Below are 16320 nucleotides of genomic sequence, written 5' to 3'. Positions count from 1 at the left end.
CCCTGCCATGCCGACCACAATCCGACTCAGAGTCATCCGAAAACTTCGAGCTCTGATCAGCTCTTCGACACCGAGTACTGAGCGCCATCTCTGTCCGAACGATTCGACCTCCTTCTTGGTCGTCAAAAGCAGACAAGGCCAGGGATTTTGAGGCCTACCCTCCGAAAGATTCATGACCACACAGCAATGACAGCAGCGAACGGGCGTTTCAGAAATTTCTCCAGATGTTCCTCTCTGCTTTCACGTCCATTCTCCATCAAATCAGAATTGTCCACGGCCCCTATTTAACGGATACAATATCATTTTCACCGGAAAGCTGCGCACACGCGGCGCGCTGCCATCTTCTCCTCCCGCTAAACATGAACTTTGGACTGGATAAATTAAACAAAAAAAAAAGGTGCAACAGAGCTAATGGAATACAAAACCGAGCAACAGGATGCGATACAGCTGATGGACGAATATGAAACATATACAGTAAGTATCTGGGATATCAACAAGCAAAGAAGATAGATCATAGAATGATAAAGTCAAAACTTCTGACAGAATTTGCTTCAAGGCTAAAAAATTCTGCCAAACAGAGCTGAACGGAGCTGTATCAATATTAACATATTCTTCTGGCATAAAATATTGGTCTGAAACTGATCTGGAAAATTTACATAGGAAAATAAGAACTGAAATGACAAATTTCAGAAAACATTATGTACACTCCAATGCTTAGGTTAGCACGACCTAGAACAGAAGGAGAAAGAGAAATAACAGACTTTAAAAATCTACACAAAAGTCAGATAAAACTTCTAAGGATATATTTTCATCAGTTAAAACAGGATTCATCACTCCATGCAAGCATATGCAATTCTGATAAGACGGACACACCACTAAACCTAAGTGAGAGCATCCCAGAAAAATGAAGAACTTCAAAGCATATTCATTATCAAAGAATGTATAAATTATACACCTTGAGATATGCTTGCTTGCAGGCAGCCATAAAGCAAGAAACCTGAATAACCTAATTTAAAAAAGAAGAAAGTCCGAAACCCATTGCGCAGAGAAAGAGAGAAAAAAAAGACACAGATCACGCAAACAATAGTAGCAGGCCTTGCAACCCAGACTGAGTCACAGATCCACTCCTGGAGCAGTCAGAGTAGGCCCAAACCTCAGTCTCATTTCATCACACCAGCAGGACAAAAATACACAGCGACTGGATCAGTTCACAGCCCTGTTGCCGCGGATAAAGGAATGAACATTTGCGGGACAGCAAGCGAAATCAGCCCAACCCTCACCTCTGTTCCCGACACCCGGGCTTCCAGACTATCTGTGCTTGCATTTAAATTGTCCAAGCACCATGTAGTGCTTCAGTCTAGGACCTGGACCCTGGCACCATGATACACTCGGGCCGCCCAGTCCAAAGCCATTCTCAATCTCATCAAATAGGTTTAGTGCTTGGAGCAATCCAACCTGGGTTAGATGGACAGGCATCGAAACTGTTCCACGTTGACTCTTCTCCAAATTGCTCACTCCATCTCCAGCAGCGACACAGACTCCTGTCTGCAACCCCGTTTCGAACATGTTGCGCCTTGCAATTCCCCAGCACAGCTCATCCCCCAAGCCGGCCTCACCTCCACCTGCCTCCTCATTATCTATGGGGATAGTTCACTGCAACTAGTTTCAGAAAATATGTTATAAGTAATAGTGATGAAATTATCACTATTGAAGAACCAATGGAAGAACATGACCCTCCATGGAAGACATTCCCACGATCCGAGCAGACTAGATGTCGACAAGAAAGCGTCAAATGCCTGGCTCAGAGTTGGAGACCTTTTTCCAGAAACAGAAGGACTCCTCGTGGCAATACAGGACTAGGTGGTTCACACAAGAATTTATCAAAAATACATAATAAAAAAACAACACACTTATGATGATAAATGTAGAAAATGCCAAGAGAAACCAGAAACAATCCAACACATTACTGGATCAATAAGTAAAAAATGCCAGAAATATGCTGAATTAAAAGAGGAAATTGAAAGACTTTGGAACTTGAACGTGGTATTCATTGTCCCAATAGTAATATCTACAACAGGTATCATCCCAAAGGCACTGCACAATAGCATTAAACAATAGGCCTGCACAGCATTACCTACATAAATCTTCAGGAAGACACAATACTAAACACCGCTAGAATAGTCTGAAAGTTCTGAGCAATTGAGAAATGAATGTACTTGGTTATGCCCGTACCTCAGGTTTCACCAGCTTCAGCTGAGGAAAAATAAATTTCCATAAAATAATAATAAATAAGTAATAGTATTGAGAACATGAATTGTAGAGACCTTGAAAGTGAGTCCATAGGTTGTTTGGAGTTGAGATGAGTGAAGTTTTCCATGCTGGTTCTGGAACCATACTGATTTTGATGTAATGAGGAGTGGAATTTTGCAGTCACTGTCTGCTAAGAGAACTTGTAGACTGAAGGTACTATACAGAGTTTGCAGATCCATGAGATCCAATGAAGATGGACTGTGGTACACTTTCCATGCACAATATTTGAAATTTAAAATATAACACACACTCTGTACAATGTGTAATTTGCTTTTTTTCCTGTAATGTGTGCTTATTATAATTATGATAGTGTCATCTGCAGTGTGATGCAGTCCAATGGATTATATATTGGAGGCTTCTCAAGTTCCACAAGTCCAGCTTTTAATAATTCATACTCATGACAAATGGCCATTGCCCCTTTATTTGTGGAGCTGCACCACTGACGAGTTTTCATCTGCCCAAGCACCCTCTCCTTAGTAATAGTGTCTACACTAATAGCAGCGAGTTGCTTAGTCAATGATCGGGGATGTCTTTCATCTTAACTTCAGACAACTTCTTGCTGTGGTTGGCGTGCAGACTCGGACAAGGCACATGGGCCTTGATTGATGTGCCTTACTTGCATAGTGGCTGCAAAGCAGAGAGGGGAGAATACTCGACCATATTGCCCCAGCAAGAGCTGGCATCTCCTGTTCCAATTACGGAGAACAACTGCTTATTAAAAATAATACTTATTTTTGAAGCTGTTGAGGTTTTTCCTGGTAGATTAACAACAGTGCCAAGTTATTTCTCTCAAGGCCATTCTAATGGCACCAAGGTGACTTCTAACTCCCTGCATGGCTTTCAATTATTTTGGTTAATTATTAGTTTTCTGGTGTCTTTTCTTGTTCAGCACGCTCTCATGAACTCTCTGCTCCAAATGTATGAAATAATGTAAAGTGTGCAGACATCCCTGCCCATTTACATATCCATATTTGAAGTTTATCTGTCTCTGCATTTACTTAATATTATTGGCTTCAGGAGGAGGAAACCGGCAGACTATGAGCCAGTCCTCATTCGGGAATCACAGATGGGGAGGATCAACAACTTTAAATTCCTCAGTGTTATCATTTCAGAGGATCTGTCCTGGGTCAACACTTAGTGCCACTGTGAAGAAAGCACACTAGCGCCTTTACTTAGACGTTTGCGTATGTTCGGCATGCCATCTCAAACTTTCACAAACTTCTGTAGATGTGCAGTGGAGAGCACATTGGCTGGTTGATTCGCACCATGGCATGGAAACATCCTTAAACAGAAAAGCCTAGGAAAGAGTGGATACAGCCCACTCCATCACAGGTAAGGCCTTCCCTACCAGCGAGCACATCTACATGGAGTACTATTGCAGGAAAGCAGAATCCATCATCAGAGATCCCTACCATCCAGGCCATGCTCTCTTCTAGCTGCTGCCATCAGGAAGGACATAAAACAGCTTCAGGACCCACACAACCAAGTTCAAGACAGTTCATTAGGCCTCAACCATTAGGCTCTTGACCCAGAGGTGGTAACTTCACACGGCTTCACTCACCCCAACACTCACTTTCAAGGACTCTTCTTCTCATGTTCCTGATACTTATTGCTTATTTATTTATGTATTATTATTTTTGTTTTTTAGCTGTTTCTTTGTACTTCTTGAGAATGCATGCAAGAAATTGAATCTCGGGGTTGTATATGGTGACATATTTGCACCTTGATAATAAGCTTTCTTTGAATTTTGAACTTTGGTGAGTTTATCAAGTATACACTCAAAACAGCCATCACACTTTTCAACACATTCAGGAGGAATTTGAAGCCAATGACTGTCATATTTGAGTATTCCTCTCCCTTGAGAAGCTCCATTTAATTTGTTTGGGGGAGGTAGCTCCTCTCTCTAAGCCAGCCTTTCTCAACCTTTTTTTTGCCCTAGAGGAACTCTTGAAATAATTTTCAGGTCTCAGGCAACTCCTGCATAAAAATTATTATATCTATAGATCACAGTGATCATTAGCATGATCAGTAAGTTGGAGATAGAATAATCCAAGAATAATTGTCAATGCTCTTTTGAATAGAGAATGAATTTTTAGCCACCCTTTCTTGGAAACAAAAACAGGTAGTCAAGCTTAGCTTACCTTTCTTGAAATTAAGCTCTTTCTTTCCCTTTCATAAATTTTAAAAACTCATAAGACAAACAGTCAATTTCTATTAAATAACCGGCTTCAGCCAAAATGGTATTTAATTTTTCTGATGGTAAATTCAGTAGATTTAATTTAAATAAAGGTTGCAAATTGATTTTAATTAATGCTATTTACAACACGAACATTTATTGACTATGTTGAATAGTAAAGTTACTAAAAACCATAAGCCAAAGCAATATGAATAAAAATATAGCTTAAGACACAATTTTATACAAGACTTGGAAAAAACATTTTCTTACTAAGTGACATGATCAGGCTCAAATATAGGCCTAGCATGTGAAACTCTGTTTTTTGTTGCACAAATTCTCAATTCTGGGTCCAACTTGAGATAAGCACACACAAATTCCACCTTCAACTGTAATAAGACAATTTCTATCATTGCTCTTGATGCTTGTTAAACAAGAAAAAGCTTGCTCACACATGTAAGAAGTTGAAAACTGCAGCAAGATGTGCATTGCTTTCCTATGGACAGCAAGATACTCTTACTTCATAGAAATCCAGAACTTATCAGTAAATCTCTTCTTGAGTGCATGATCAGACTTCAGCTCACAAAGCTCTTCCTCTTCTCTCAAAGTTAAGTTCGCAGGCTGAGCAGAAGATTCAGAGAAAGTCATACACTTGTGTTGAAAGGGAGGAAAATACTGTTCAATTTTGTTCTGCAGTTCTTCCAGGTGGTTTTCAATAAGGGTCAAGACCTTCTGATATCCTTCCTCACTCTCAAGCCTAAGCAGCAGTGGAAACACTTCAAGATTTCCTTCTGCAACATTAATTTTCTAAAGTAAACACGAGGAATTCTGCAGATGCTGGAAATTCAAGCAACACACATCAAAGTTGCTGGTGAACGCAGCAGGCCCAGGCCAGGCAGCATCTCCAGGAAGAGGTACAGTCGACGTTTCAGGCCGAGACCCTTCGTCAGGACTAACTGAAGGAAGAGCTAGTAAGAGATTTGAAAGTGGGAGGGGGAGGGGGAGATCCAAAATGATAGGAGAAGACAGGAGGGGGAGGGATGGAGCCAAGAGCTGGACAGGTGATTGGCAAAAGGGATATGAGAGGATGATAGGACAGGAGGCCCAGGGAGAAGGAAAGGGGGGAGGGGGGTAAAAAACAGTGGATGGGTATAGTCAGAGGGATAGAGGGAGAAAAAGGAGAGAGAGAGAAAGAATGTGTGTATATAAATAAATAACGGATGGGGTACGAGGGGGAGGTGGGCATTAGCGAAAGTTAGAGAAGTCAATGTTCATGCCATCAAGTTGGAGGCTACCCAGGCGGAATATAAGTTGTTATTCCTCCAACCTGAGTGTGGCTTCATCTTTTCTAAAGATTCAGTTTCCTTTTAAATCCAAGAATTTTGTCACTTGAAGTCAAAACATTTTCTCCAGGGCCTTGCAGAGATTTGTTTAACTGGTTCCTATGATGAAAAATGTCTGCTAATTAGGCTAGTTTCTGCAGCCATTGTTCACCTTCAAAGCACTCAGCAAAACCTGGCCTACTATTTTCTTGAAAGTACTCCTGCAATTCATCTTCCAGCTCAAATAACTTGTTGAGAACTCTTCCTCTGCTAAGCCGGTGGATTTCTGTATTTGGCAGGAGATTGGTGTGCTCTTTGTCCAGGTTTTCACACAGTTTTTTAAACATTCTGAGGCGAACTGGCCTTTGTTTAATCAAATTAACCATTTTTGTAGCATCATCCAAAACTTTTTTCATTTCATCTCCCAGAGTTTTTGACATCAGCACCTCTCTGTGAAGAAAGCAGTGTGTTATGATAACGTCGGGATTTTGAGAGAGAAACAAAGCCTCCCATGGAGCACCATCAGTACGGATGCCAACACAGTTCCTCTGGTGCATAGAAGTTCCTTCTTTAGAATTAAAATTTCCCTCCAATTTTCTACTACATCAGTACAGTTTGTTCGCTCCCATAAGTCAGTCAGTGAAGCGTAAGGGGAAGTTAGGGGAGGTAATTTGGGAGGGAGAGGCTGACGTCACATCCCAAGTAAGGCGAGTCCATTCAATGCTCATAAAATGCACTTCACGCTCCTCATCAGCCTACCACCCTCCCCTCCATGCAATACAGCGCTCACCAGTTACCAACGGCCTCCCCTATCTCACATCAAAAACTGAGAATGGACTCAACCAAATAAACACAGTCCTATTGCGCACGGCCATACTGGGCTGAGAGAGAGACCTCTAATGAGCTGTCTATGGGGGTTGCCTGGTCACTGCCCACCACTGCAAGCAGTAGCGTTACGTGTTAGGCGAAGTTCAAAAATTGATGTTTATTTTATTTAATCATGATCTGTCGCGGAACCCCAGTTTGAGAAACCCTGCTGTAAACATTCACTGCAAAGCCTGTACCTCTTCTCTCAGGAAGTTATTTGTTACAAAGCTTATCTGAAACATTTGCCCTCTTTTGCTGGAGGAATCGACTTGTAGCCATTACCTAAGACCTCTCTTGCTTTCCAGAGTATCCAATGACTTAATCTCTTTTCACAATTCATCCCTCTGACAATTTATGGTCCCAGACACCAGGTTAAATTAATTGATCTCTCTTATCTGTCTGAAGTAGTACCCCGTTTACTCCCATTTCTTTCAGTCCCTTATCGCTGTAAAGAGATGTAGCAGAGCTTGATACTCTAGTTCTATGAATCTCAGATGGAAACTATCCCTTTAAGTTAAACAGAATCTCAGATAAAAAAAAGTTCTGTCTCTTTCCCTTAGGTGGCCCTCTTCCCCACCACAACTTAAATACAAACTCTATAAGTATGAACAAATTAATTTTTCTGACTATAATCCTGTAAGCCTGTAACCTAATTTCTCGTGCATTAATATGATAGTATCTAAAACGTTGTGAGGTGAAGATCACAGCAGGAACTGTTCATATCTTCTAGTTTCCCCCAGGTTATATGAAAATGGTCACCTCGAAAATTGCACAATTCTCGGTCATATTGAGAAATGCATGAAATTATGATAGATTATACTAAATTGAGTGGAGCTACAGACTTAAATTACTTACATAAAAGAAAATAATTTTACTTCAAACAGATCATAGTGCAACCTTTAGAAATGTGAACTGTGTATGTGAGGGTATGGCATATTTTACAATACATATTTGCACAATGGAATTATTTACTTGTTTCTACTAAATGTTTACATCTTGTGCTTTCGGATTCTTGGTCTCTGCTTATGTGAGACTTGCAGTTTTTATTTAAAGACTACATTTCTGAGTCAGCAGTAGTGCTGGGAAATAACCTTACCCTCCATAGGACCTGCTGTACATTTGTAGTGGGCTCTTCACCGAGTATAGACTAGGCTGTTAATCTCATTGTCTGACCACGTAGTTCTCTGTATAGTATTTAGGAGGATGAAGTTTGTTTTGATGAGATAGAAGTGTCGAAAGTTCATTGTACCTGTCCCGCCAATTGCTCTCTGCATTGACAAGTGATTTTGGTATGGCCATCCTGGAGAGAGCATATGATAGTACTGTACAAGGTCATCTTCATCTCTTTTTATTTATCCACAAGTTGTGAAAGTTGCTGGAAGTGCTGGCATTTCTTGTCTATCCGTAGCTGCCCCTGTGCAGGGGAGGCCTTAAGAGCCATCCAGATTGGTGGGTACAGACAAGACTGGGATGGCAGATTTTCTTCTCTGAAGGACATTAGAGAACACGATAGATTTTGACCCCATGTGATCAAGAGAAATATTTTCGGAGTATTGCAGAGCAAGCTTAGTTTGTAAGCAGCTTAAATTTGCAGCGTTAAAGATATATTCCATTTTTATATTCAGCCTTCCCATTGTTTATTTTATTTAAGCAGCATTTAACTATATGAAAGATGTTAAAGAAATTTTCTTGCAAATATCTTGTAAGCAACCTATTACTTCTTCATCAACTGAGGTACAACTCAGAGTATGTATGGAATGGGAACTCCATAGAGCTTCTACCTATTATCTTCAGTAACTTGGATTGGATCGCCAAGAAAGGGCCAGGAGAAATGCAGCCATGGTTGCTACCACTACCACCACTACCACATATACATGTCCCACCTGCAATAGAGCTTGTGGGTCCAGGATAGGACTGTATAGTCATCAAAGATCTCACCGTTAAAGGAGTGGATGTTGTCATTGGATTTTGATGGACAACCGAAGTAGTAGTGCAAAAAAAAGTAGTGAGGTAATGTTCATGGGTTCAATGTCCTTTCAGAAATCTGATGGCAGAGGGGAAGAATCTGTTCCTGATTTGCTGACTTCAGGCTCCTGTACCTTCTTCCTGATGGTAGCAAGAGAAGAGGGCATGTCCTGGGTAGTGATGAGGGTCCTTAATGACGGATGCTACCTTTTTGAGACATCACTCCTTGAAGATGTTGAGGCTTGTGCCCACGATGAGGTTGACTGAATTCATGATTTCCTGCAGCTTCTTTCCATCCGTGCAGTACCTCCCCCACCCTCAAATCAGCGAGTTAGAATGCTCTCCACATCTGCAGAAGTTTCTGAGTTTATTGCACCTGTTCCAATGAAAGCTCTCTACATGACTAGTGATTTGGCATGGCCAAACTAGAGAGCAGGACAGTGTAAGTGGTGATGTGTGGCTGTTTGCTGAAATCTGTCAGATGATGAGGAAAACCATTGTGAAAACTTACCACCAAGGATTTCTTTAACCTTGTTAATGCATTATGAATAACTAAAATAAGCAATGCATGTCAACTGCAATAGCAAATATAGCATGGGTATTTTTATTGTTCTGGCACACTGCATCCTGTTATAGTAAATATTTAATGTAACATAACATGTATTATATATGAAAGATACATCAAAACTCGAATGACTGCAGAATTATTTTTTTCGCTTTTCTTGTAGCTGCATTAAACTGAATATTGCACAAATCATATCATTGTGGTTTGCTTTAATGTTGCAGCTAGATATGGCAGTTTGATAGGTTTGCAACAATAGAGCTTCGTTAGGTAAACAGTAGTCATGTATCTTTCTATTTACTCGAGACACCAACTGAATCAAAAAACTTTCAAAGGTAAATTGGGGCTGTTTCTGTTGGAGCCATATAAATCCATTATTTATTCCAGAAGTGACAGGAGATTATGAAAGCTGTCATCTGACAGCACCCTGTAACAACTGCAATTATCTTTTTGCAAATGAATTCAGTCTCACCAATGATCAGGCTTTTTTTTATTTTATATAGTACAAACGTAAATTAAATCAAAGTTCTTTGACACATCAATGACTAGTAACCATAATAAACACTGTAAATGTCAGAATGCATTGAAATTTCCATGCCAAATGATAACTCATTAGAAGTTAATTGTAGTTCATCACAAAATGCTTGTCATTGACATTTATAATGTAAACAGGTTCCATAACCACTGAGCTAATTAATATAAGGAGCATTCTTAATAGATGTTCAGAGAGAATTTAATAACTTAGTAACTCTCTGAGATGTTTTTTAAAACACTTTCAATATGAGGTTAAATGAATTCTGCCATTAGTTGAAAAGCTCCCAGACCTCTGGAGGATGACTGTTCTACGTTTCGAAGGAATCTCCATGAGTATCTTTGTAACTTCAATTTCTCATGCATGTTTTTTAAAATCCCAAATGAAATGCAGTTATACTCTATTACTGCCATCAAGAGGAACCCAGGACAAATTGCAACAGTAAATCACCAGCAGCCCAACCAATCCAGGTAGTGGATATCAACTGTGAAAGAAGTTTGGGCAAATATGTTATAAGTTGTGCTATTACTAATGAACACCGAGGCCAGTAAAATTGTGCATTAGTTACTTTGAAACTCATTGTATGTTAACATTTTTAAACATTTAACTATTTTGCTTTTGCTTTACAACTTTAGCAATATGACACTTATCTGCCCAGAACAGGATTGTCCAGTATTTTAGCTTGGAGGAATAATCATGCCAAAAGGGAGTTTTTCCAGAGTTGATCACAGAAGCAAATACAGTCAGTGGCCACTTTTTTGGTACACCTGTACACCTGCTCATTAATGCAAATATCTAATCAGCCAATCATGTGGCAGCAACTCAATGCACAGAAGCATGTAAACATGGTCAAGAGGTTCAGTTGTTCAGTCCAAACATCAGAATAGGGAAGAAATGTGCTCTAAGTGACTTTGACTGTGCAATGATTACTGGTGCCAAATAGGGTGGTTTGAATATCTCAGAAGCTGTTGATGTCTTTGGGTTTTTACATACAACAGTCTCCGGAACGTTCAGAGAATGGTGAGAGAAACTAACAAAAAAGAACCCAGTGATCAGCAATTCTGTGAGTGAAAATGCCTTGTTAATGAGAGAGATCAGAGGAGAATGGCCAGACTTGCTCCTGTTATGCTGACAGGAAGATGACATAACTCAAATAACCACGGTAGCGTACTGGTTAGCTATCACAGCTAGGGGCATCGAAGTTCAGAGTTCAATTCTGGTGTCCTCGGTAAGAAAGTTTGTACATTCCTTCCTGTGTGTGCACGGTTTCCTCCAGGTACTCCAGCTTCTCCCCACACTCCAAAGGTGTACCGGTTAGAAGGTTGTCCCGTGATTAGACTAGGATCAAATCGGTGAGTTGCTGGGCAGTGCAATTCGAAGGACCAGAAGAGCCTGTTCCATATTTTATCTCTAAGTAACTAAATAATCATCATTTCAAAAGTGATATGTAGAAGTGCATCTCTGAGCGCATAAAGCATCGAACCCTGAAGGACGATAGTACCTGACAAAGCAGCCTCTGACTGTATTTCAGAGTGAAACTGCGGCAATCACAACTTTGAACCGGACACCTGATTTTTTTTCTTGGAATCTAGAATGACCAGAAGGACTCTTATTTAGTAGTGTGAGGTAAATTCCATATCTACCTCACCCAGCACAGATTGAAACTCAATACTCCAAGCTATGCCCATTGCAGGACGTTGTCTACCTTTTCCCTGCGTCTTACATCTCCTCCATGAGTAACTGTCCTTCAATGTCACTGCCGGTGTAAGAACACTGACGAACTTGTAAGTTACACAAGTAACCTGTGATTATTCGCTCGGAGAGGTCTCCGGGTATCACCAGGATGTCCCTTTAAATAGCAAGGATAGCAACAGAAGGGTACAATATGCTCCCGTTTCCACTGAGACGCTTCCACAATGGTCATGTGATGCTTTATGCTCCAGCGTATGTCAGTGAGGACAGAAATAACCACTAGTATGATTCATTCTGGGCTATATCAGAATCAGGTTTGATATCATCGGCATATGTCGTGAAATTTGCTCGCCTTGCATCAGCAGTACAATGCAATACATGATAGTTTTAAGTACAACGCAGGTTTTAAGGTGCTTGGAAGTAGGCACAGAGGAGATGTCAGGGGTAAGTTTTTTTATGCAGAGACTGGTGAGTGCGTGGAATGGGCTGCCGGCAGCGGTGGTGGAGGCGGAAACGATAGGGTCTTTTAAGAGACTCCTGGATAGGTACATGGAGCTCAGAAAAATAGAGGGCTATGGGTAAACCTAGGTAATTTCTATAGTAAGGACATGTTCGGCACCGATTTGTAGGCCGAAGGGCCTGTATTGTGCTGTAGGCTTTCTATGTTTCTATAATATAGAGAAAAAATACTGTGAATTATAGTGAGGATAAGTTTATATTAAATAGTCAAATAAGAAGTGGAAAAAAATAGAAATAAAAAGTAGTGAGTTAGTGCTCATGGGTTCAATGTCCATTAAGAAATCAGATGACAAGGGGAAGAAACTGTTCCTGAATCATTGAGTGTATGCCTTTAGGCTTCTTTCTGTACCTTCTTCCTGATGGTAACAATGAGAAGAGGGCATGTTATATGGGGTTTTATATAGTTAATACTGACAAATCTAGTGCAACATTATCTCATTTCTAAGCTCATAGCCCAATACTATAAGCTCTTCAATGTCCAAAACTAAACCCTGAGTGGCAAGTGTTGCTCTGATTGCTCAGCCTGCGTGGCCTTTAGATTATCCTTCATTCATTACCTCACGGCTATGCAGACTTCAACTTTTGATAGCTGTAACAGATCAATAGTTATACTGCTCACAGGGAATTAGTGTCTTCAAAAGATAAAGCTTACTTGCAACGGAAAATCAATTTTAAAAAGTTTGCTTCACCCTTTAGAAACAAATGGCGACAAATGAAACCAAATAAAGGAGGCTGTAAGACAATTCACTGCTTATTTCACCTCTCACAGTCACTAGGGACAAAGTGCCCATTCATTGGGATGCTCTCCTTTTCCATTTCATTAGCATTGGACAAACAATATAATATTAATATATCAATGTATAATATTAATGTTAATATTGCATAACTGAAATAAACAGAAAAAATAAGAGATGCACAGGTAAAATATGGTTATTCCACAAAGCAAGAAGGTGATTCATTACAAATTTTTTTCATGTAAGAAATAGCTCGCTCATCCTGTTTCCACTATTTTCTTCTAGTTTAACAGCACAGGTCATGGAAGTAGTTGCAGCCAAGCTATTATGCTTGTTACTGATGGAGCTGTGGATACATATGATTCTGTTTTTGCAAAATACAACTGGCCTGATCGAAAGGTAAGCACCAAGAATTTTACATTAAATTTTAAGATGTATTTAGTCATCATACAATTATGTATTGTGCTTTTGGACTAGTTGGCCAGGAGTTGTAAATTCTGGACTCACACTTAAGTGCGGTGTCGAGGGAATGCTATACTGCTGCAGGTGCTGACTTTCATAAATTACATAAACTAACACCTCACCTGCTCTGAGGTGAATGTAAAGATTTTAAGGTATTATGCCATAGAACCTCATGGGCTAATATTTTCCTTTTGCTATCATTTCAAATGCCATTTATTTATCTGTCATCACAGATGTGAGAGCTTACTGTGTGCAAATTAGTGTCTGTATTTCTGACAACAGAAAGTACTTCACTAGCTGTAAGAACTTTAAGACATTCTGACAGGAATTCAAACATTGCAATATAAGTGATAGTCTTGTTTTCTTCTTCCTTTTCTCATGGCAAATAAACATCTCTTTTAACTATGTCTTAATGATCTTAATAGGGTTACTGGATAATTGTGTTATCTTAGTCCTGCCTCACTTTTAGACAAATGAAAACTGCTTTGATACACAACATTCATTGCATTGCAGTCTTAATACATACTAATATGTTTACAATATGTGGAGAAAATTGGAGTTAAGCATTGGAGCCAGAGGATGATTGCGATATCTTCTTAGAAACAGGAGCAGGAAAAGGCTAGACCCTCCTCGAGCCTGTTCACCATTCAATAAGATAATGTTTGAACTTCTGCACCAACAACATTCCCTTATTCCCTGGGTGCTTAAAAAACTAACCACCACAGTCTAGAGTAGAATTATAACTTGAGTATCCACAGTTGTCATGAGCATCAAACTCTGCATGAAGGTTAACAACTCCAAAGTGAAAATAAAGATGAACCTTTTCTCAGACCTAAATGACCAACCTTTATGCTGAGATTATGATTCCGATTTACGGCTTTCCACAAAAAAGGTAGGAAGTGGAGGCCAATTTACCCTCTCCTGCTCAACACTCACCCTGTCAAGCCAATAAGCGATGCTCCTTTGACATAAGTTTCTTAATAATTTTTTAACCATTTGAAATACAGCACTTGTATCAAAGTATTTACTCAGCCGAATGCCAAAAAATAATCTATTGACGAGAATTCTTTTTAAATTGCAGTTAAACAAACCCTCTGCATAAGAGGCCCTTTCTGTTAAAATTGTCAGTTTGCCTTTGTGTTGCTATGTGTAATTGAACTGTTTGTTATAATAATATCATAAATGGAATACTTTCTGCTGTAGTACAGGGAATCAAATTATCTTTTGTAATCTGCTAATTGAAACATGTACAGGGAATCAAATTGTATTTTGAAGTCTGCATAATTGAAATATTGTCAACGCTTGAATGTAGAGTTGCTTATAGAATTTGGTGAAGGTTTATCTAATTCTCTGCATTCTCTGTTACAATCTCAATCTATTGTTCCTCTAGTAGTAAAATAATCAGATGTGCACAGCACTTAATGGGTAGTTCTAACATTTATTTAAAGTGAAAGCTACTTCTAAAGCAAATGCAGTCACTGTTGCAGTCATTGTGTGCTTCAATATTCGCAATCAATAAAACCAGTGAAAAGGTGGCAACATCTTTAAATCCATTGTGGAGTTGATTTGCTCTCTAGCAAGTGTCAGAGACTTTATAAAAGGTAATTTGGTTAGGTTCAGTAAATAAAGCTCTAGATTTTGGGATAAGAAAGAAATGGGCATCAATACTTGGAGCGGGATTGTCAACTGTTGTTTAAAATGCCATTTAAAAGACTGATGTGTTGTAGAAATCCTGCCACAAACTGATAAAGCTGGCTTTAATGCGTTAAGTTCGATAGCCACTGTTTGTAGATTACAAAAAGAAGAATTGCTTGTAACTTCAATCATGAATGCCTTGCTTTCTCTAACCAGACATAATCACCAGCAGAAAATAACATGCTGGCGAGAATAAACTAAGATATGTTCCCACATTAACAGAATATTAAAATCAGAGACACCTGTAGAGACAAGCTAAGGACTGCTTCAGCCTGTAGGAGGTAATATCAGATGGACTATGGATAATCATGGGCTTTTGTGCTCACTTTTTCTTTGCAACTGAGCCAGTTGCCAAAGGCCTTCCTCTGATCCTCTAGGATTTTAACCTAGTTTTATTTGTCTTCAACTAATGCAGAGAACTTCGAATCCCGGTCAATAAATAAACAGGATTAGAAATTCAGACGCATTGCTTCGCTTTGTGTTTGGTTCCACACATGTGAAAGTGGACCTTTTTCAGTGTTCGAGTGTGATTATATGAAACTTATCCACATTATATGAATTGCGCTTTCAATTTTCATGTTAGATACATACATGATGATATAATTCTCTATGCAGTGTTCCTGGAGACATTGTCTTTTTAGATGCATGCAGAACAGCTCGATTTAAGTACCTCAGTTAATACAGCTGCAGTTGAACTTAAAGGGCCACCAAAGAAATCCCACTGGGATGCTAAGAACTCGATCTGGCTTAAGCTCACTTCAATATATTTACTGAAATCTGTTCTTTTAGCTTGTCACTCTTTCCTTCCACCCCCAGCATAAATAGAGTGGGTAGTCAGCACCTTTTTCTCAGGGGGCCAGTGGTTATTATCAGAGGACATCCTTTTAAGGTGAGTGGAGGGAAGTTTAGGGGAGATGTCAGAGGTAGGTTTTTCACATAGAGAGTGGAGGATGCCTGGAATATATTGCCAGGAGTGTTTGTAGAGGCAGATACATTAGGGACATTTAAGAGACTCTTAAATAGGCAGATGGATGAAAGAAAAATGGAGGACTATGTGGGAGGGAGGGTTTAGATTGATTCTGTTGTAGGTCAGAAGGTCGGTATAACATTATGGGTTGAAAGAGATGCACTGTTCTACGTTCTACGCTGTGCACCACTCAAATCAATCTCCTGACCTTGCGTTTTCAGCCTGATGACCAATTTCTGATGTGGGTGGGCCACTCATCCCCAGCAGCAAAGTTCCCAAGATCCAAAAGTATTTGAAAATCAGGAGAACTGCAGATGATGGAAATTCAAAATAAAAAGGGGAATTCTGGAAATAGTCAGTAGATCAGGCAGCTTCTTTGGAAGGTGAAACAGGATTAATGTTTCAGGTTGAAGACTCTTCATCAGATCTTCTTGCAAATAAATAATGGAGTATTGTGTTCAGAAGACACAAGATTTTGGAATACTGCTGACTTGCCTCCATATTAGGGGAATTTACTATG

General features: G+C 39.6%; 1 protein-coding gene across 8 annotated transcripts in view; it reads left to right on the top strand.

The window, feature by feature from the left end:
• The window catches only part of cacna2d3a (calcium channel, voltage-dependent, alpha 2/delta subunit 3a), an 892602-nt gene that overhangs the window by 526175 nt on the left and 350107 nt on the right, over positions 1 to 16320 (top strand). For all 8 annotated transcript variants that reach the window (XR_010020451.1, XM_063068081.1, XM_063068079.1 and 5 more), the window contains one exon: positions 12962 to 13075. Coding sequence is in view for 7 of the 8 variants with exons in the window: in XM_063068081.1 (XP_062924151.1) it covers positions 12962 to 13075 (114 nt within the window). In the remaining variant the exon portion in view is untranslated. The remainder of the gene's footprint in view (positions 1 to 12961; positions 13076 to 16320) is intronic.

Source organism: Mobula hypostoma, chromosome 15, assembly GCF_963921235.1.
Source record: "Mobula hypostoma chromosome 15, sMobHyp1.1, whole genome shotgun sequence".
Lineage (NCBI taxonomy): Eukaryota > Metazoa > Chordata > Chondrichthyes > Myliobatiformes > Myliobatidae > Mobula > Mobula hypostoma.
The sequence above is the reverse complement of the archived record's forward strand: the minus strand, read 5'-3'. Positions and strand labels throughout refer to the sequence as shown.